The sequence below is a fragment of the Pituophis catenifer genome, unplaced genomic scaffold (assembly GCF_029215685.1).
Source record: "Pituophis catenifer annectens isolate HBS135680 unplaced genomic scaffold, rPitCat1.0.hap2 SCAF_1, whole genome shotgun sequence".
Lineage (NCBI taxonomy): Eukaryota > Metazoa > Chordata > Lepidosauria > Squamata > Colubridae > Pituophis > Pituophis catenifer.
The window spans coordinates 281,130,477-281,152,377 of NW_027256881.1; the positions used below are offsets into that span (position 1 = coordinate 281,130,477).

The following is a 21,901-nucleotide window of genomic DNA, read 5'->3' on the forward strand; positions in this document are numbered from 1 at the left end:
TTCCTCCCCATTCCTTCATATTGGGTGTATTGGTTGTGAGACTGGAAGTAGATTTTCTCTTCTGCCGATAATAATATCCAATAATTATATTCAACATGATTATGTGTTATCATACATATCTACAGTATGATTATGTATAGAAAGACACACTCGTGGTTATGCCACAGTTACTGAAAGTAATAAGGCTTGCACATGCTGTACTGTGGAGCTGTGAAATAATGAGTCATCATCTCCCACATATCTCGAGAGAAAACATTTGGAGCAGAGCAATGACACTGTTTCAGTTATATGCTTACTAGAAGGCAGTGGTAAAATGTGATTACTGTGAGCTGAAATCATTACATAGAGACTGAGAAGTAATTGTGGAAACTCCCAGCAAAGTGCCAAATTAGGTTTTGTAGATAGAATATTTAGTGCTTTAGAGCAGTTGTCTTTGAGTACCCTGTACTACTCCATATGTCTTGCTTTGTGATTACATTGAATTCCTACACCAACAACTATTTTTCTCTAGGTAGCTTTCAACTCCCAGCTCAAGCAGAGGGAACCATTCAAACCAATCAGAATGACTAAATGATTTTAAAACAATTAATTGGACCGACTATCTCTAATCATCTCTGCCCATCCTATCTGATCTAGCAGGAAGGGCATGCTCTACGTACTGCTATGTTTATGCATTTTCCTGATTTACTAATCTAGTATCTCTGCCAAAAAGAGATGATGTGCTTTGGTTAGTTGAACCTTAATCACCACTCAGCAGGTCTAGTGTAACATGCTATGTGTAGGTCTGTCCTTAGATACTGAGAAGCCACCACTTTCACAAAGCACAGTGGTTAAAATGTTGGTAGGTCAATCTCACCAGTGCAGAATAACATGTGCCAATAATAGGATACAGTGCTACCTTGTACTCAACTGCTTTGAAACTCATCAAATTGGTATTCAATGCATTTTTGACATAAAAAATTTGTCCTGGTACGCATCATTTAATATTCAATGCACAAGCTAGAACGTCTTAGTGTCAGGATCTTGTGATTCACTATATTATTCTTTATGGGAAAAATGTGTTTGGTACGCATTGTTTTTGGTACTCATCACACCTCCTGGAGCCAATTAACAATGAGTACCAATGTACCACTGTATTTCTAGGCCTGAATCAAACTGCTGTTCATTACCTATAAAAACCTACACAGCATAACACAGTTTAATCAAGACATGTCAGAATACAGTTTGTCTATTTGTGTTGGTACGTGTAATTTGTGTTGGTCAGTGTACATTGGTACACTGACCTTTTAAGGCACATGGGATGTAGACAAGGTGAGTAGCTGTTTCCGTTTTATGGAAATCAAAAAAGTCTCATTCTCTCATGTCCTTGGTTTAAACTAATTATGGTTTAATAAAAATGTGTTGTATTATTTGCGGAATTGCTTTATTTGGATTTTTCTATAATTTTCAGCCTTTGTTTTGCTGTCCTTCAGGATTAAGGCAAGCTAGACATGCTATAAAATGGTAGATAAGTAAGAGAAGATGGTGGACACAGAGAGCGACTGATAACAAATGAAACTGAGTGAATTTAATGTTATTTCAACCTTTAAATAAATGAGTACTAAGGTTTTACCTTAGTAAAAGTAAGCCGCTTGATTTGCAAGACTAACATACTATTTGTGTTTTATTTGCTAGATAGAAGATATCATTACAAGAATGCAGGATGACAAAACAGGTGGAGTGCCCATTCGTACCGTCAAGAGCTTTCTGTCGAAAATCCCCAGTGTTGTCACAGGTATGAACATAACTGAAAGTTAACATGTTGTTTATCTGCATCCCTTATTAACATTGCAGCATGTGCTCACACTGTGAAGGAAATTCAAAACCTTTATCAATGGTTCTCTCCAACATGTGCCTAATCATTCTATCCCCTCTGTGCTCCCATGTAATTCTAGCTTTAATGCTGATGCCTCAAGGCCAGAAGTAAATGGTTTCACTCATCAGAATGAACAGGAGGATTAGGAAGCACAAGAGGCTAGTCTGACTCATTTTAAAAGAAGTATTTTATGCATCACTGTCTAAAAAACTGTGAAAGGTCAGTGAATATGACTAAAATACCCAACTTCGCTAATAAGTACATATTCTTTCACTTGCTGGGCTCTGAGCAAAACTTCAAGGAAACTGGCACAGGTAATTTCGGAGGTAGAAAACAGCTTCCAGGTAACTTTGAAGTAATGGACAAAATGTTTCAAATCAAAAATATTTTCAGCATAAAACAGCTTTTTCCCACCTTCCCAGAAGTGTTAGAATGCTGTTCCAAAAAGATGTTGTTTTGATCTCAGAAAGCTTCTGAAATAGTCAGAACAGCATTGAAGTGCTTCTAGTGAAGTCAAGACAGCTATTTCCTACTCAAAATAGTATGTTTCAAAGTTAAAACCTTTGTACCCCATTGACAAGGAGGGTTGGGAACCAGGGAGGCTGAGATAGTTTCCAAGGAGAATACATTTTGCTTCAGCAATTGTGGGCTTCCTGGCTGCTTCTTTGGACTTCATTTTGAACAGCAGAATGCTATGTACATCAATCTCCTACATATGTATGACCATTAGCACAGTTTCCTCTAGCTTTACCAACAATCACAGTCACTTGTTTTGTTTTTGCCCCCCAGCAGTGAAGATTTGACAGCTAATTATGCTGTCAACATAGTTTTAGAAGTGAAATGGAGAAAAAAAATGTTGAAGGTAGTGTGGGGAAATGGTGAGTGAGGAAAGAGTTAAGTATTTTCTCCCATTGGATTCATTGCCTTTGCATTTCAATTTTGCAAACTAAAATCCGTGAAAGATTGAAAGACATGAAGATAGTAGAAATGGAAACCATAGCTTTGTCCCAGTGGATTTCAAAATTTTTTACTACCGGTTCTGTGGGCATGGCTTGGTGGGCGTGGCCTGGTGGGCGTGGCAGGGAAAGGATACTGTAAAATCTCCATTCCCACCCCACTCCAGGGGAAGGATACTGTAAAATCTCCATTCCCTTCCCAATCCAGGGGAAGGTTGCTGCAAAATCCCCATTTCCTCCCAATCAGCTGGGACTTGGGAGGCAGAGAATAGATGGGGGTGGGGCCAGTCAGAATTTTTACTACCGGTTCTCTGAACTACTCAAAATTTCCCCTACCAGTTCTCCAGAACTGGTCAGAACCTGCTGAAACCCACCTCTGCTTTGTCCCAAATAGACAAGAATGGCTATCAAGTTTCAGAAAGTCAAAGGGCCGCCTCATCCTCTTCCAGTGCTCTGTTTGAGCACCTGTCTTGGAAGTTGTTTTCTCTGATTTCATTGGGTGGTTTCCCATTTCCCATCCTTTCCATTAGGCAAGAGCTGACGAGAGAATGAAAAATCTCAAGGAGTTGCCAGAAGTGCGGAACCATGTCGCTGTAGTATCATAGAACATGATCTCCATCAGATCCATTTCATTGAAAAAGGGAGCAAAGAGCAAGGACACAGGTTCCAGTATGGAAAGGAAAGGAAGGCAAAATGCAGTCACCCATGAATCAAGGCAGAGTGCAGAAGTTTTTGTATTTTACAAAAATTCATATTCTATACAGAACACTGGAAAGCTCTTTATCTACAGATACAGAAAAAGAAGATCCAGTCTAAAAGTTAGGAAAAGATCAAACTAAATTGAGCCTGAACTCAGTTGGGTGCCTAGTTCTATCTTTGCTGACAGCAATTTTTTTGTGGAGGAATAGGCTTTAATCATGGCTGTCAGAGGGTGGGAATGGTTAAGAACAAGTCAGTTGGCATTTGTATAGAGTTTGTTTATTGCTGTGCAAGCTTAGTACAAAGTATATTTAGAACATGTGTGAATATGTGTGTGTGTGCGTGTGTATGTATGTGTATACTGTGTGCATGTGTGCAAACAAAAATTTCCTTGTCATCCCTATGGGTGATATGTGTCCTCCTCAATCTTTGGGAGTTTGAGGTTCTGCACAGTATCATAGCTGTTCCTACTACTGCACTCTTCTAGACAGAGAACTTTTATGTTGCCTGGGATCTGTTGGAACCATTTTCCCAACTTAAGAGTCACAAATGCTCCTAACATCACTGAAACTACTTTGGCCTTTGTTTTCCACATCTTCTCTAGTTCCTTCTTCAGACTCTGGTACTTCTCCAGTTTCTCATACTCCTTTTCTTGATGTTGCTGTCACTTGGCGCCACTACATCAATTATCACCATTGTCTTCTACTACCACAGTGTCTGGTTGATTGGCCAGTACCAGCCTGCCTAGCCCGCATGCCGATATACACAATGCCAGCTATATGGTTGTGCCAGTCAGTGTATATTGTTTCTGTCTCTATCTTGCACCCTACCACTATGTTTTGGTTGTAAGATAGAGGCCCTTCTGCACAATCTGCACCTCTGGTCCTGTGTCATGTGGTAGATCCCTGTCCCTATGGATCTGGTGTTAATGCCTATTCTTGTGCATTTATTGATTTTTTTTTAAATTTGATTTATATGCCGCCCTTCTCCGGAGACTCAGGGCGGCTTATAATGCGTTAAGCAATAGCCTTCATACTTTTGTATATTTATACAAAGTCAGCTTATTGCCCCCACAAACTGGGTCCTCATTTAACCTACCTTAGAAAGGATGGAAGGCTGAGTCAACCTTGAGCCTGGTAAGATTCGAACCTGCAGTAATTGCAGGCAGCTGTGTTAATAACAGGGTGCTTTAGACCACTGTACTACCAAGGCTCTGATTGATTGATTGATTGATTGATTGATTGATTGATTCGATTTATATGCCGCCCTTTTTCGGAGACTAAGGGCTGCTTACAATGCGTTATGATCCTCAGTCCAGCCCAGGGGTGTCAAACTCACATCGTCGCGTCATCTTAACAAGACACATCGTGATTTTTTTCCCCTTTGCTAAACTGTGGGTGGGCATGGTCAGCGCATGATGCATCCGTCCTGCAGGCTGCAAGTTTGACATCTCTGGTCCAGCCCTTTACAGCCACTGATAGGATTATGCAGTGTCAGCAACCTCAGTTATCTGTCAATAATACATCCCATGCAGGGTCTTGTCTTGCCATTGCACTTCGTCTGCTTGAGCTTCCTCCTATGTCTGCTGCTGCCTGAGGCATTCCCTCAGCAGCTCATCTTTGTGTGCCATCTTACTGAGGTACTCCTAGATGCTCTGCCTTTCATTCAGGCAGTGGTTTTGACACTCATCAGTCTGCACCCATCTTCTTTCTGGCTAGTGTATAATTTCTGGGTTTTGAACGTGGGGTGGAAACCTGAGTACAGTATGAGGAACATCCAAGTCACATCAGCAGCATCTGTGTCCTCCTTTGGCCAGCTAACTATACTGGCCGGATGTACATGTTTATTTCTATACAAGCTTACTACAAAGTCTATGTTCAAGATCTTTACTGAATTATTATTATGAACAATTATGTGTGACTACATATTTATATGTGGGCATACAAGCACAAACCAAATGTACCGTATTTTTCAGAGTATAAGACTCACCTTTTTTCCCCCTAAAAGGGGGTGAAAATTTGGGTGCGTCTTATGTAGCCCCACCCACCCACTGGCCCCCACCCTTTGGCCTCTGCCTCCCAGTAGTTTACCTCCTTGCAGCAAGCAGCAAGAAGAAACAGCTCCTTTTAGCTTCAGCACAGCCTAATTAGCACAAGTTGATTGGATCGGCCTCCCGACTCTCAGATGTTTTGCTTTCAGATGTTTTGCGCAGGCCTCTGCTGCTTGCTGCAAGAAGGTAAATTGCTGGGATCATTTTTTTTTCTTGTGCTAATCAAGCTATGCTGAAAACGAAAAATGAAAGTAAATCAGGCTGTTTGCTGCAACGAAGGAAAATTGCTGGCAGGCAGAGGCAGATTTCTTTTTCTTGTTTTCCTCACCAAAAAAGGTAGGTGTGTCTTACAGTCCGGAGCTTCTTATACTCTGAAAAATACGGTAAATGCATACAATAATAAATCTAATTGTGACTTAAATTTCTACTACTTTCCTCTGTAAGCCCTGCGTTTAGCTGCTAATTTCTACCTCCTCCCAATACTATTAAGCACAGATTTATGGATGCTAACAGCATCTCTCTTTAACAAACACTTGCCCATGGATCCAGCCCCTGAATCCTTGGCATCTGCTCTCCACTATTTACAGTCCAGAGCTGCATTTTCCATTTTGCTGACTGTTTTGCAGATTCCTTCCTTGGCTTCAGGTGCCATAGGTTCCCAGTTCTTGTCTCTGGCGGTAGATCCTCTTAGCTTCTGACTAGCTCAGCCCTCACCTCCCCTGTTTTACGTTTCTTCTAATTGCCTCTCATTCCAGCAGCATCTCCTGGCATACGTAAGAAAAAATCCCTCTCTTTTTGAAAAAATTACATGCTAAGAGTTTAAACTCCCTCCCCCACTTTTTCTCTGCAACTGCCTACATGGCCAACCTGTACTTTTGACAAATTACTATAGAGAAAAAAAAATGACCTTGGCAATTGTATGTAACATTATTTTAGGGCATTATCCTTCCACAGAGGCAAGGAGGGGTCATACTATATTGCGGCTTCTGGGTTCAAATGGACTACCTCAGTGGATGACGCTGCCACTTGTTCAGATTAGAAAGCTGGCGAGATGAGCTGCCTTGAAACCGAATTCCTAGCAAAGCAGAACCATGATTTACACTGAGGGCAATTACATGTTCCACTCCGCAGTGGGAGGAATTGCTTCTGAGTTGTGCCATTTATTTTTTGAGGATACTAAAACCCACAGACATTGTCAACAGAAGAAAATGCTGCAGTTAGTTGAACTATCTGTTTTAATTTGTGGAACACATTTAATAAAATCAGAAATGGCCCAAGGAACTTTTAAATTTGCAAATTCTACCCATGTTATCTATACATTCAAGCATCCAAAATTCTTGGACAAGTAGGAAATGCCTATATGAAGATAACCTATGCACAAGTTGATCATAATATCTGAGATCTGTATTTGATATTTTATACAATATGATTTATCAGAGCAAAGTAGCACATAGAGTTATTACTTATTAAAGTTGACAGTGTACATAATTGGAATGAATTATGCAGATTATATATATTTGCTTAAATGTGGCACATTGTGGCATGTTTATTTGTGGGCCTCACTTATTCCTTTTGTGTTGTCAAATTAGGCAACACATTAGGCTGTGCAGACAAATGTTTAAAGGACTCATTAAGTGCTTCCAAAAAGCTAAAGCAACAGCGACACAATCTTTTTTTGCATTCACTGAAGATGCAAAACTCATAACCTTGGTTGTTTTGTTACCCAATCATCACGCAAACATTTTAAGAAAAACATGGAAGTTTAACTTTTGTGCTTATCAGTATCACTGTAACAATAAAGATTCTTAATTCTGTTATAATAGTCCTTAAAAGTGAACAAAAATGTTGGTTGGCCTGTTCTAGTTTAGTGTTCTTCAGATATGATACTAACATCACTCCTTGCTGTATGACCTAACCTGGAATGTTTATGCTGGTGGTTGGGAATGATTGGAATTGTAGTCCAACTCCTTTGAAAGTCACAAAAAGCATGATGAGGTAATTTCAGGGCTCTCAAGAAGTGATATCTGAAAATGTGCAGGTCAAAATGAAACATTCTTCATTCTGCAAAGGACATCTCAAGGTGACTATGTAGATTTAGCCCCGCCCCCCCCCCCAAAAAGGGAGGGGGCTGATATTCTTTCTTAACAGCTTAGTCATCACAGTTTCTTGGGAGAAAATAAGAAAGACAAAAAGGTGATGATAAGTCCTGAACTGATTGTCTTGTCTTTATAGAGAATTTAGTTGTCTGAAAACTGAGCTGTTGCAATCATCAAAATAGTAGTTGGAATAACTACTTTTTTCTAGGCAATAATTATGCCATCTGAATTCTCTACAATGTAGATTGCTCCCCTGATGATAAGAAGGGTTTACAAATTACTGAATTAATCAGTGCTGACAGCCAACTCCAGAAAATTTGGTTAGTAACACATTTTCAAGGAGTAGCTATGTAGTCATCTGCTGCAAAGTCCTACTTTTGGATTTATTGTATTGATCTTAAATAACCTCTGCTTCTTTCAGCTGTATATAATTTTCTAATCACCCCTTGGATAGTCACCTGTAGGGTAGAATTTCAAATAGACCTGTTGATGATACAACAAAACACTTCACTCATGCAAATGCCCCATTGAGTTCAAAGAGCTTCTTCCATTGTATTCCTGCCTTATACAGATTGTGTCGCCTCGAGATAACAGAGTGCAAAGAAAGTGTTGTGCCTCTGAGTCTAAACTTATCAGTGAATAGCTATATATAGCAACAGAAAGGAAATGAGAAAGCAGGCAGCAATACCTCATTCAAGATTAGATCAGCTGCAATAGTGAAGGAGTTTCATGAAACCCTTGATGTAGTAGAATTTGTAATCTTTATAAAAAGGTAATAACCTGTATATGTGTGCACAGACAGTATGTGTGTGAATATGTTTATGTGAATATATGTGTCCATATAGATTGTATTTATATTTGTATGTATGAAAATGAGTGTATGAATACATACAAACAATTTTGCATATCCTGGCTCAGTGTGGAGACAAGGAGCCACAACTTATGCAAAATTGTTGTTATCCTATCTTATGAAGTCAGAAATGCATGAAAAGTATAAGATGGAACAAACTGATAAACCATGGGTTGTTACTTTAGGACCATTCTCTCAGAAATGGGCTGGTGGGGCCTTACCAATGAGGAGCTAGGCATCCTTCTGAGGGTTTCTATGAATGGGGACAGCAGCACGATGAAGATTGATGGACATGCAACATGTTTTGGTGAACAAATTCTCTCCCGAGATGAAGAGATTGAGAGATTGCCCACCTGTGCTCTGGATAGCTACTCCTTGTGAGGAGACTTAGGGAGATGAATTTCTTGTAGTCCATCATGGGTTGAATAGCTTGGAAGCCAAAGGATTACCAACATATTCAAAACCATTGTGCAGCCTTTATAAACAATTCCCTAAACTAATTCAGAGATAATTGCTTTACAATTTAACAGAGATCTTCTGATCAGCAGAAAACAATAAAGACATTTGGTGAGTCATCTTTTTGGAATTAAAAAGAGGGGGAAATATGCTATTTTAAAGGTTTTTGTAATGGAATGTGGGGTGACGTGGGGGTGGGATAAAGGGAAGAGATTCTACCTACAAAATGACCAGACAAGAGGGAGAAGAGGCCCCAATGGATTAATGGTCAGAGGAAAAAACTTTGTAAGGACATGCCCTTATGGATGAAACAGTTAAAAGTGATAGTGGGACATGTGTACTTTTAGACTTGCAAAAGGGATGTCAGCCCTTATAGGTAAAACAGACATGAAACACGATTAGATGAACTAATTCCACTTGATTGTAAGGCCACATTAACAAAAGCTAGCAAGTTTGAAAGTATAGTCTTCCCACTGCTACTATTAAGTGCTTCATCCATTAGGCTGCAGGGGTGGGCAAATGTGGCTCTTTTATAACCTGTAGACTTCAACTCCCAGAATTCCTGAGACAGCCAAGCCAAGCTGTCTCAGGAATTCTGGGAGTTGAAGTCCACAGGTTGTAAAAGAGCCACATTTGTCCACCCCTGCATTAGGGCATCCTGGGTTATTTTATCTTGACCACTAAGCCACTGTAGGGACCTGACTCTCTTGCCTGATTGTTTCCTAGACAGCATCTTTTCCCCTCATTCCCCAAAGTCATCAAGTCATCATGCAAAAAGTTTAACAAGATTGTGATTTTAAAAAGTTTAAATGGGTAAGAAGGCAGTAATTTTAGAAAGCAGAAGAATGTGTTTTTTTCTTTGATGAAAGTGCCTTTGAAAATATAAAATTAGCTAAACAAACTGATCGGATATTCATGGGAATGTTAATTGTTTATTATTTTAAAAAGTAGATAATTGGTAGATTTTACAAAACAATGAGATAAAAGGTAATATGAGCCAAGCTTCGTGACTGTATCTATAAAGAGCTCATTGAGACTAAGGTATTAAAGCAAAACATGAAAATAAAGGAAAAACTTGTCCTTTTTTATCACCCTGGTAATAGACATACTTTTACTTTGGGGCCACAAATATTAGAATGGTAACCACACAAAAAGCAGAAATAAAAGAAGATTCACTAGAACAATGTACAGAAAAGAGCATCTGGTCAGATTTACTGCAGGAAATGTTTAAGGAATTTGGCAAGAATATAACTGAAATATTTGCCAAAAGCTTGGATGCTTTTTAAAAAGGAAATGGAGGAAGGATTTGCAGGGATAAAAAATATATATGAAAGATGTATTGAGAATCTTTGGGACCATTGGCTATATATGTAAAAAAAAAATTAGTGACAAAATGACTTTTTGGAAAGTCAGAAGTTATAAATAGATGGAGAAAAAAATAGATAACATAGCATTACAGGAATTGAGAGAAAAAGAATTTTGTTTAATAGTAAAAGCAATTACAGAAGACCATGGGGAATATAAAAAAAGGAAAGATTGTTAAATCCGTATCTAACTTTTTGGATTAGAGTGAAGTTGACATAAAGGTAGAGATTGATAAAGTTATAGGATTAATATATGATTTGCAAAACTAAGAAATGTTGTAAGGGATTTCCTTGTGCACATTGTAGGAAGAATACTAGAAATGAAGTTCTGCAGTAGCATTTTAATACTAAATTGAGGATTGATAGTACAGATGTAATTGTACTTAAGGAATTTCCAATTACAGGTAGTCCTCAATTTATGACCATTTGTTCAGTGACTGTTTGAAATTATGACAGCACTGAATGAAAGGACGTATGACTCATGGCCAAAGTTACAGATGTTGGTGACCCCCCTGCAGTCACATGATCAAAATTTGGGTGCTTGGCAGCCTGCCCACAATTACAACCACAGAGGGAGCTGCAAATCCGCCCCCACCCCACTATTTTTCTTTGCCAACTATTCCTTTTTGGGTCCTATCACCTACCTTGCTGGGCAGCACCCAAACCCGAAGCTTTAGTCACATGTTATAAACAGTGGCAGGAGAAGCTGGGTCATAAAAGGAATCAGACAAGCAGCAAAGAAACCAAAGGGAGAAGCTGGCTTATTGGAGCAGGGAACAGGCTTACTTTTCAGCTCCTTGCAACCAGAACAGGAAGAGACACCAGTGCTGATGGAAAGCAAACAAAGTGAAATGAAGCAAGCAATGGAAAAAACAACAACAACAGCCCAGCACAGAGAAAGAGCCCAGATAGATTAGGAGCCAGTGCAGTGTTCCAACACTGAAGAGGCTTTCAAACAAGACTATGTACTTAGTGGTGAGAAGCCCTGATGCTTTGAAACACCAGAGAGGAAATTTGGTGAGCCATCCATTGGTGATGTTTTGCAAAAGAATGAAACCATGTGTTTTTTTCTGTGCACAGGTGGTTTTATTTTATTTTATTTTATTATTCATATTTCTATACCGCCCACTCTCCAAGGACTCTGGGCAGCTTACACCAAAGACAGTATACTAAGTAGCATATTGCCCCCAATAATCTGGGTCCTCATTCTACCCACCTCGGAAGGATGGAAGGCTGAGTCAACCTTGAGCTGGTGAGATTTTATCTGCTGATCTGCTGAAGTAGCAGTCAGCTGAAGTAGCTGCAGTACTACACTCTAACCACTGTGCCACCTCAGTTAAGAATGGAGGTGAGGCGGTTCAGTAAAGCTAATAATCTTTATTCTAACAAACGGTTGCCAAACGGGGCTGCTAACAGAGAGCCTACTCGGCTGATGGCAACAACGAGAACTCTGTCTGACAGCTCTTTTATAGCGAGCTATCAGACGCGGCAGCCAATCACATTTGAGCATAGCGCCCTCTAGGAGGCAGACCGGAGTGGAGACTCCTGAACACAACACCATACTTGAGGGGTAGCCCTCTGCCCCAATTAGCTGGGAGATTGCAGGCCTCTCTTAGCTCTTGCTAGGGGGGAAGCAAGCCCCATGCATGCAAAGGTGTCAAATCCAGGATGAGGGTTTAATATAAAAGAGGAAGAGGGAAGGAAGAAAATAAGAAAATTCATCTTTGGGTATTATTTGTGTGGATAGCTGAAGGAAATCTTTTCAAAGGGAGGTAGGCCAATGCAGCAAATTGAGAATGTGGAATAAACCCAAGTTGTGCCTGAAAGCACCTCTCAGCCCAAAAAGCATTTTTATGGACAACAGGCAAAGACAAATAGTTAACTTAGCAGGAATTATTGGAGGATCGTCAAGGGCAGGGGTGTTAAACTCAATTTCATTGAGGGCCACATCAGGGTTGTGTTTGTCCTTGGATGCCCAGGGTGGGCGTGGGCAGGTTGGATAGAGCCAGCTTGATGTCACTCATGTTGGAAGTGCCTGTGGTGGCCCAAGCGCTCTCCCAGTGAAAACAGGTTCCCCAGCTCTGTTTTCAGCTGCGATGGCTTCCTGCAATCCTCTGCCAGTGAAAACAGAGCTCGTGGGGGGTACACACCACCCTTGCGAGCTCTGTTTCCAGTTGTGATGAACTCCTGCAACTTCTGCCGGTAAAAACAGAGCTTGGAGAGCTGCATGTGGCCCTCCCAAGCTCCATTTTTGCTGGCAGAAGCACCATGGGCCAGGCTTTGCTGTTCCCAGGACAGCCCCGTAGGCCAGATCTAAGCACCCCATGGGCCAGATCTGGGCCCTGGGTCTTGAGTTTGACACCCCTGATCAAGGGGAATATAAAGTTAAATCAAGAGAACAAATAATGGCAGAAGGATATAGTTGTCAATGGTTTTTCCATGTACAATTATCAGCAAAAGAATTTAAAATGGATAAAAGGACTTAAACTGTGGAGCAAAAATAAGATAGAATTTGAAGTGCAATTGTGCAATGATCACATTGTAATTCCTAAAATGTAAAAACTTTGTTGAAATTTGAAATGGAAGGTAAAAGAATGTATGATAAGGTGGGTTAAGTATTTTGGTTGTAATATACAGATGGATTAATGGAAAAATAGGCTGTCAAAAGTTGAACTTTACATTATGTTATGATCTTAAAGATAATTTTTATAAAATGATATACTATTGGTATATGGTACAGAGAAATTATCTTGAATGTATATTGGCATTCCAAATGTATTTTGGAAATCTAATCAACATGAAGAGGATTCAAATGGATTCAAATATGAACATTGAATACAGCAGATTTTAAATATTAATATTCAATTGAAACCGGAACTTTTTCTTTTAGGACTGATGGATACATAATTAGAAAAAGCCCAAAAATGTCATGGAAGTTTATTTCAAAAGTTGATTACTGCAGCAAGATATGCAAAGATGGAAAGGTTCGGCACTATCTACCATGAAATTGACAGAACTATCTGAGATGACCAAACAGATGTTTTTAATTAGAGAAAGGTTGTTATTGGCATTCATCAATAACTAGAAGCCTCTTGTGGACTTTTTGGAAAGAGAGAGATATAGGAGGGAGGGAGAAAGAGAGAGAGAGAGAGAGAGAGAGAGAGAGGGAGGGAGGGAGGGAGGGAAGGAAGGAAGGAAGGAAGGAAGGAAGGAAGGAAGGAAGGAAGGAAGGAAGGAAGGAAGGAAAGAAAGAAAGAAAGAAAGAAAGAAAGAAAGAAAGAAAGAAAGAAAGAAAGAAGAAAGAAAGAAAGAAAGAAAGAAAGAAAGAAAGAATTTTGTGACTAATGGTTTTGATAATTAGAAAGAATAGCTTATAAAAAGAAGGAAATTATTGATGTAATCTTAAATAGAGAGATTTCATTAGAATTGTATATATGTGTGTGTGCTGAAAGGAAGATCAGAAGCCATTTTTTAATATTTCAATTTTTTCCTGATTCACATTTACTATATCTTTTTCTTTGAATGTATTTCTTATTATATAACTGAAATATTTTAATAATTTAAAAAAAAAATAGAAATGAATTGGTGGGTTAATGATCTGAAATTTAAGTTAGGATTTCTTGCTTAGTACTCTTTACTAAAGTACTTGATGTGAAATAAAAGCAAGCTTCAATGTTTATCTGCCTACCACAGCTTATTAAATTTATAGAATAAGTTCTTTAGGAAGGAAGTTTCTATCAGCAAAGTAAATTGTTTTTTAATTTAAAGCTCTATATTCCCTTTTCTCATTCTTAGTTGAGTAATTTTGATGGTTATTGCAATATTCATTGATATTGGTCCCTAACATTTACCCAACGAATGACTGTCCACTTGTCCCCTCTTTTTGCCTTCTTTATATGTTTTTCTTTAAAGGTAAAGGTTCCCCTCGCACATATGTGCTAGTCGTTCCCGACTCTAGGGGGCAGTGCTCATCTCCGTTTCAAAGCCAAAGAGTCAGCGCTGTCCGAAGACGTCTCCGTGGTCATGTGGCCGGCATGACTAAACGCCAAAGGCGCACGGAACGTTGTTACCTTCCCACCAAAGTTGGTTCCTATTTTTTCTACTTGCATTTTTTACGTGCTTCCGAACTGCTAGGTTGGCAGAAGCTGGGACACGTAACAGGAGCTCACCCCGTTACGCAGCACTAAGGATTCGAACTGCTGAACTGCCGACCTTTTGATCGACAAGCTCAGCGTCTTAGTCACTGAGCCACCACATCCCCATGTTTTTCTTTATATTCGTGTAAAGTTTAATGTGACACCTAAAGGAGATCTACAGCTGAGTGTAGCATATTAAACATACTGTATTTTTACAGTTCTTTTATAGTGATGGATTTACAGAATGTACATATTTATTTAGATAAATAGCAGGCAGATTCATTAGGAATAGCTGTATAACCGATTAACAAAACACAGAGCTTGCAAAGCAGTTGATAATCCCGTGAAGAGTTCACTTCCCCCTGACATGCATTACAATTTACACAATGCTTCACTCACATTTTTTTGGATGACTTTCTTTCATTACCAGTAATAGCTGTGGATCAGAAGCAGGGAAATATAGCATGATGACATCAAACAATTGGGTCAATTTTGCAATGTTTTTGCTTTGCTCGGAAGTCAAATTCAATAAGAGGCTGCCATTTTCAAAGGCAACTCTGTTTTGTGTTTATTTTTTTTAATACACAGCAAGTCTTTCCAAATTTCTTTTTCTAAAACATATGTCGGTTTCAGTTCTTACTGGGATCAGAAGTTGTTGTTTTTTTTCTGTACAGTAATTGACATATTTGGGAAGATTCACTGACTCCTGAATGATGAATAGCCTAGCATACTGAGTTTAACAGACTATTTTACTTGAAATAGATAGAGATAATTTCCCTGTAGGAAATTATAAAGTATGATGAGTTTATTTCTGTTTAGAATTCTACCTGAAAACAGATTGTAGCTGAGACAAATAAAATCCTTTGCTGCTCCTCCAGTTCCAACTATGTATCCAGTTTTAATTCCTCAAGCACAAGGGTATGTATCAGCAGAAGCAACTGAATGAATCTAATGCTAGTTATTAAAATAATAGCCCTTTAACTTGGATCAGAAATAAAATCTGCCAAAGAGGCAAAAATGTCTTAAATGAATATGTTTGCATAAGAAAAATATTTTAAAATCTCTAAAAAATATTCTAGCATGGATTTTTCTTTTTTTAAAAAAATAATTTTATTGAACATTTTTTAAATACAAACAACAAATAAACCGACAAACAAACAAAACAAACAAAAATAGATATTTACATCTTCTTTTCAACATCTTCGCATCAGTAATCTATATTTATACATTTTCTCTTTCTTCTCTTAATCTATCTCTTATTCATATATTCTTATTCATATATTCCTAGTATATCTCATATATATATATATATATATATATATATATATATATATATATATATATATATATATATATATATATATATAGTGTGTGTGTGTGTGTGTATTGTGTGTATTTTATTTACATTTAACATTTTTCTTTATTTCAAAACAACTTCTAAAACGTTTTCATTTTAGCTGAAATGAAGCTCTGAATATATTGGAAGCTTTGCCACCATTTCATTAATATGGAGCATCTAGAAGACAGAATTTTGGATTAGGTTCTTTAGTGCAGTGTATGCACGCAAAATGATTTTCTTACATTTATTTATTTATTATTGCGATTTATACGCCGCCATTCTCCCAAGGGACTCAGAGCGGCTTACAAAAACAATATCCAATACAAATCACAATAAAATTAAAATCAACAACCCAATTAAAACAATTTAAAATTATAACAATGTACACCCATAATAGATCAGTTAAGTTGACGAAAGAGCCACATAATATGAAGCAGTGCCTGGATCAGTGAAGTTAAATTATAACTCCAACTCACAATCTTTGAGAATCTTGGAGAGTTTGAAAACAAATAATTGAAATATTGTATCCTATTTGAAGAGCAACATGGTGGCTTAGTTGTGAAGAACTCGCCTCTCACTCAGAAGGTTGAGAGTTAATCCTAGGTAGCGGCAGATGTTTCTCTCTTAGGGTGCAAAGAAAAATTATATGCTGTGAACTCTGAGTAGATGTCAGGAAGGGCATCTAGCTAGTAAATGCTCAGCTTCATCCAGTCATCCTGACTCTACCCTGAATAGGGACGACAGAGACATAAAAAGGGAGGTTAACCTTCCTATTTCAAAACCATCAACATCCTTTATAATTTTTGTCCTTGTGGATGGCAGCCAATCTCATGTCAATTCTTTTTTCAGAAGTCCCACCTTCAGAAGTGGATGGTAGCCAATCTCACTACAGTCTTATTTTCAGCTCCATCTATCCCAGTTCAAACTACAGTATAGTAAAAAGAAGATATCAAGCAGAAGTATGCAATCTGTGGGACTCCAGATGTTTCTATTCATTGTTCATGATACTGATAACATTCTATTTATATCTCAGCTTTTTCTCAAATTCCCATGGAATCTTAAATTATTTTTGTAACATATACATATATTCAGCTGAGTGAAGATTAATATACAACTGCTAAATCTACAAAATAATAAAGTAATGGAAAACCAGAAATGTGTTAAGTAAACACATTTTTAAACAGAAGACAAGTTAATACAGAGGGAGTTCTCATTTTGTAAGAGAGCTTGGCCAGCCAGAGGCTTAACAAAATTAATTTCTTTTCATATTTTGTAATAAATGTATTAAATTTTTAAACAAGATAAAATAAAATTGATTAGACACTAATATTTAAACTAAAGAAAAGAAGGAAAGAACAAAGCGAAAGGTGCAGAAGAGGAAGGAAGGAAGGAAGGAGGAAGGAAGCAAGGAAGGAAGGAAGAAAGGAAGGATTTCCTATTTTCTTTTGCAATAGTTACAGGTATTAATTTAAATTAAGCTCTTGTTCTAGCTTTCCATTGCTTTACAGACCTGCAAATGTCATAAACACAAGGATTGGTTGTAAAATTACTTTTTCATCACTGTCACAACTTCAAGTGATTGCTAAACAAAGAAGTTGCTAAATGAAGATTATTTGTGCATGAGAGGAAGTTGCAGTGAGAGGTGTTAACAGAAGAATATTTGGAATTTGGGGATCTTTAGGAAAAAAGTATAAAATAAAAGTGTTTGTCTATAGACATGCATTTATTCACCCGCTGAGAAGTACTACTTTTTTAAGAGAAATGAATGGTATGGGAAAAGCAGTTTGAGAGGGATAAGTCAAACAACATCTAAATATATAATATCATAATGTACTTCTTAATTTGGCCAGATATTTAGGATATTTAGGATTATTTTTTTTTGCAACAAAACATTATCAAAAATGTGCTACTCTGCTCACTAGCCCACCCTGAGAATGCTGGAAAAGAAACAAAGTTTCGTGTCTAATCTATACTTTTTATGCTTTTTATATTTATTTGGATAAAAGCTGCATTTCTTCAGTCTTTATGTATCTGCTTGAGTAGCATCAAGTTAAGCTCACGGGGGCAAGTGCATCCAGAATGCAAGCAGTAGCTTTAAGTGTCTGTTTAAGCACCAGAGCATTTAAAATGCACTCATCTTACAGATAAAGACTAGTACTGAAAGTTTACCCTTGGAAATAACAAGATAGTGACATTGTGCAAACGTTGTTATTGTTGTTTTTAGGTGGAATGGGGAAAGAGAGTTCTTGCCAGCAAGAAACAACATTACCTCTCCTTTTTGCCCTAGCTGTACTAATAATTGATGTTCATCGGGACTCTAATATATCACTGTAAGAAGGTTAAGTCCATAAATAAGCCATAGAGAAGGGAAAACAAAGTATGCTTTGATTAAGAATCTCCAGTGTGTGATATGGTGAAGGGAGAATATCTTTTGAGTTTTATCAGACATCTCCCTGAGTGAAATCCTTTAAAAAAAAAACAAAGGAAGGAGGAAGAGATTTTTTTTGCTCTTTGATCTTCCTCCAATTGTGAAGCTTTAGGGTTACTTTTTCTCAAGTAAGGTAAAAAAGAAATAGGCCAGTTCATCCCTTGTCCAGAAATGCATGATCACTTAATGATATCCCCAGGAAATCTGAAGACATTTTGCATAGTTGCCAAAGAAGGATGTCTCTCACATTTCCCCTTCCAGGACATTTTCCAAGTACTTCTATATAGCATATTAATGTAATTGTAAAAGGTTTTGTCAATACAGTTTGATGTGTTGATTGATGTGTTGCTAAACTGTCAGATTTGTGCATCAACACAAAGGCATATTGCCAAAATGTTCTTACTGTGCTGTCATGTCTTCCAATAACATACATGGAGAGCATAAATCAGTAGAATGTTTTGAGAATCTGTGGTGAAACACGTCTGTATTCCAGGGAAAAAGATTCAAGCACTTGATCTATAGCTGCTCAACATAAACATGAATCTTATTCCCATTAATTCACGATGTGTAAAACTCAAGTTGGACCCTATCAGAAAAAAAAGAAAAGAAATGCCTTTTGCAAGTGGTTTGAAAAAAATGAGTGCATATCACAGACTGAAATGAGTTATAATGAAGGCTGATTTCGGTGGTTCTGTCCCAAGCAATACCAGATTTATTTATTTATTTTTTAGATACCTTATGGGTTAGAGTTTAGACAGTACTCATCAATAAGGAAAAGGGGAATGAAAACATCATTTTTTAAAAAACAATGGGCATATAGGCAAATAATAGGTAGGTATTTAGGTGGTCACCTATCAACATTTCTTAATGCCATCTCTTTATTAATAATAAATGCTGCAATTATTTCTGCAGAGAGATGCACCTAATCCATTTTCCTGGCCTTCTACAAGTGACAGCAAAACAACTTCTATCTAGGCCAGGTTTTAGTATCCTTATGGATCACTGCCTTGTTGTGGCAAAGGGGCTTGCACAGTGCAATGAAGCTATGAACTTTGCTATGCAGGGCCACCCAAGATGGACAGGTCATAGCAGAGAGCTCTGACAAAATATGATCCACTGGAGAAGGAAATGGCAACCCACTCCAGTATCTTTCCCATGAAAACCCCATGGACAGTACCAAGAGGAAAAAAGATATGAGGCTGAAAGATGAAACCCTCAGGTCAGAAAGTGTCCGATATGCTACTGGGGAAGAGAGAGGGCTAGTACTAGTAGCACCAGAAAGAGTGAAGTGACTTGGCCAAAGCTGAAAAGATGGTCAGCTGTGGATGCATCTGGTGGTGAAAGGAAAGTCCGATGCTGTAAAGATTTTTTCTCCATAGGAACCTGGAATGTAAGATCCATGAATAAAGGCAAGCTGGACGTGGTCAAACAAGAGATGACAAGACTGAACATCGACATCTTAGGAATGAACTGAAATGGACAGGGATGGGTGAATTTAATTCAGATGAACATCAGGTATAGAATCCCTCAGGCAAGAATCCCTCAGAAGAAATGAAGTAGACTTCATAGTCAATAAAAGAATAGGAAAAGCAATCCTGGGATACAATCCCCAAAATGACAGAATTATCTCAGTTTGAATCGAAGGCAAACCATTCAATATCACAGTAATCCAAGTCTATGCCCCAACCACTGGTGCTGAAGAGGCTGAAGTTGACTGGTTCTATGAAGACCTACAACACCTTCTAGAATTAACACCAAAAAATGATTCCCTTATCATCATGGGGGATTGGAATGCTAAAGTAGGAAGTCAAAATCAGGTCCGCCTGATTCGCCAGTTGCGTCCCTTTCTGGATTGGGACTCCTTATGCATGATCACTTCCCACCTGGACTACTGTAATGCTCTCTACATGGGACTCCCCTTGAGGAGCACCCAGAGGCTCCAACTGGTTCAGAGTGCGGCCGCGCAGGTGGTTATGGGAGCGACGTGGCGTTCCCATGTAACACCTCTCCTGCACGAGCTGCACTGGCTCCTGATGGTCTTCCGGGTGCGCTTCAAGGTTTTGGTTACCACCTTTAGAGCGCTCCATGGCTTAGGACCTGGGTACTTACAGGACTGCCTTCTGCCACCAGTAGCCTCTTACCGGCCAATGCGTTCACATAGAGAGGGGCTCCTCAGGGTGCCGTCGGCCAAACAGTGTCGACTGGCAGCCCCGAGGGGAAGAGCCTTCTCTGTGGGGGCACCTGCCATCTGGAATGAGCTCCCCCCGGAGATACGGATGATCCCGGATTTACGCACCTTCTGCTGTGCCCTCAAGACCTTTTTATTTCAGCAGGCTGGCCTGGCCTAACTTCCCTTTTAAATTGTAAATTGTAAATTTGTTTTAAAATATTAGGGGTATTTTAATTTGTTTTGGGCCAAGTTATCTAATGGGTTTTTATATTGTCTTTTAAATTTTGTAGTTTGTGTGTTTTATCTTTTTGGCTGTTCACCGCCCTGAGTCCTTCGGGAGTAGGGTGGTATATAAATCCAATAAAATAATAAATAAATAAATAAATAAATAAATAAATAAATAAATAAATAAATAAATAAATAAAAGATAACTGGAATAGTAGGTAAGTTTGGCCTTGGAGTACAAAAAGAATCAGGGCACAGGCTGATAGAATTTTGTCAAGAGAATACAATAGTCATAGCAAATATTCTTTTCAAACAACCTAAAAGACGACTCTACACATGGACATCACCAGATGGTCAACACAGAAATCAGATTGACTATGTGCTCTGCAGCCAAAGTTGGAGAAGCTCTATACAGTCAGTAAAAACAAGACCAGGAGGAAGACTGTGGCTCAGATCATGAGTTTCCCATGGCAAAATTTAGGCTTAAATTGAAGAAAGTAGGGGAAAGCACTAGACCATTCAGATATGAACTAAATCATATCCCTGATTAATGTACAGTAGAGGTGACACATAGATTTAAGGAATTAAATCTGATAGACAGAGTGCCTGAAGAACTATGGATGGAGGTTCACAACACTGTACAAGAGGTAACAACTAAAACCATCCCAAAGAAAAAGAAATGCAAGAAAGCAAAATGGCTGTCTGAGGAAGCCTTACAAATGCAGAATTCCAGAGAATAGCTAGAAAAGATAAGAAAACCTTCTTAAATGAACAGTGCAAAGAAATAGAAGAAAACAATAGAATAGGGAGCACTAGAAATCTCTTCATGAAAATTGAAGATATGAATGGAATGTTTCATGCAAAGATGGGCATGATAAAGGACCAAAATGGCAGGGACCAAACAGAGGCAGAAGAGATTAAGAAAAGGTGGCAAAATTACACAGAAGAACTATACAAGAAGGAGCTTAACATCCCTGATAACCACGATGGGGTGGCCACTGACCTTGAGCCAGACATCCTAGAATGCGAAGTCAAATGGGCCTTAGGAAGTCTGAGCAACAACAAAGCTAGTGGAGGTGACAGTATTCCAGCTGAGCTATTCAAAATCTTAAAAGACGATACAGTAAAAGTGCTACACTCAATTTGCCAGCAAATTTGGAAAACTCAACAGTGGCCACAGGATTGGAAAAGGTCAGTTTACATTCCAATTCTAAAGAAGGGCAATACCAAAGAATGCTCAAAGAGATGGGAGTACCAGACCATCTTATTTGTCTCTT

General features: G+C 38.5%; 1 protein-coding gene across 4 annotated transcripts in view; it reads left to right on the forward strand.

The window, feature by feature from the left end:
• RGS6 (regulator of G protein signaling 6) overlaps window positions 1–21,901 on the forward strand; it is a 251,597-nt gene that overhangs the window by 127,106 nt on the left and 102,590 nt on the right. For all 4 annotated transcript variants that reach the window (XM_070939549.1, XM_070939559.1, XM_070939566.1 and 1 more), the window contains one exon: window positions 1,675–1,774. In XM_070939549.1, coding sequence (XP_070795650.1) covers window positions 1,675–1,774 — 100 coding nt within the window. The remainder of the gene's footprint in view (window positions 1–1,674; window positions 1,775–21,901) is intronic.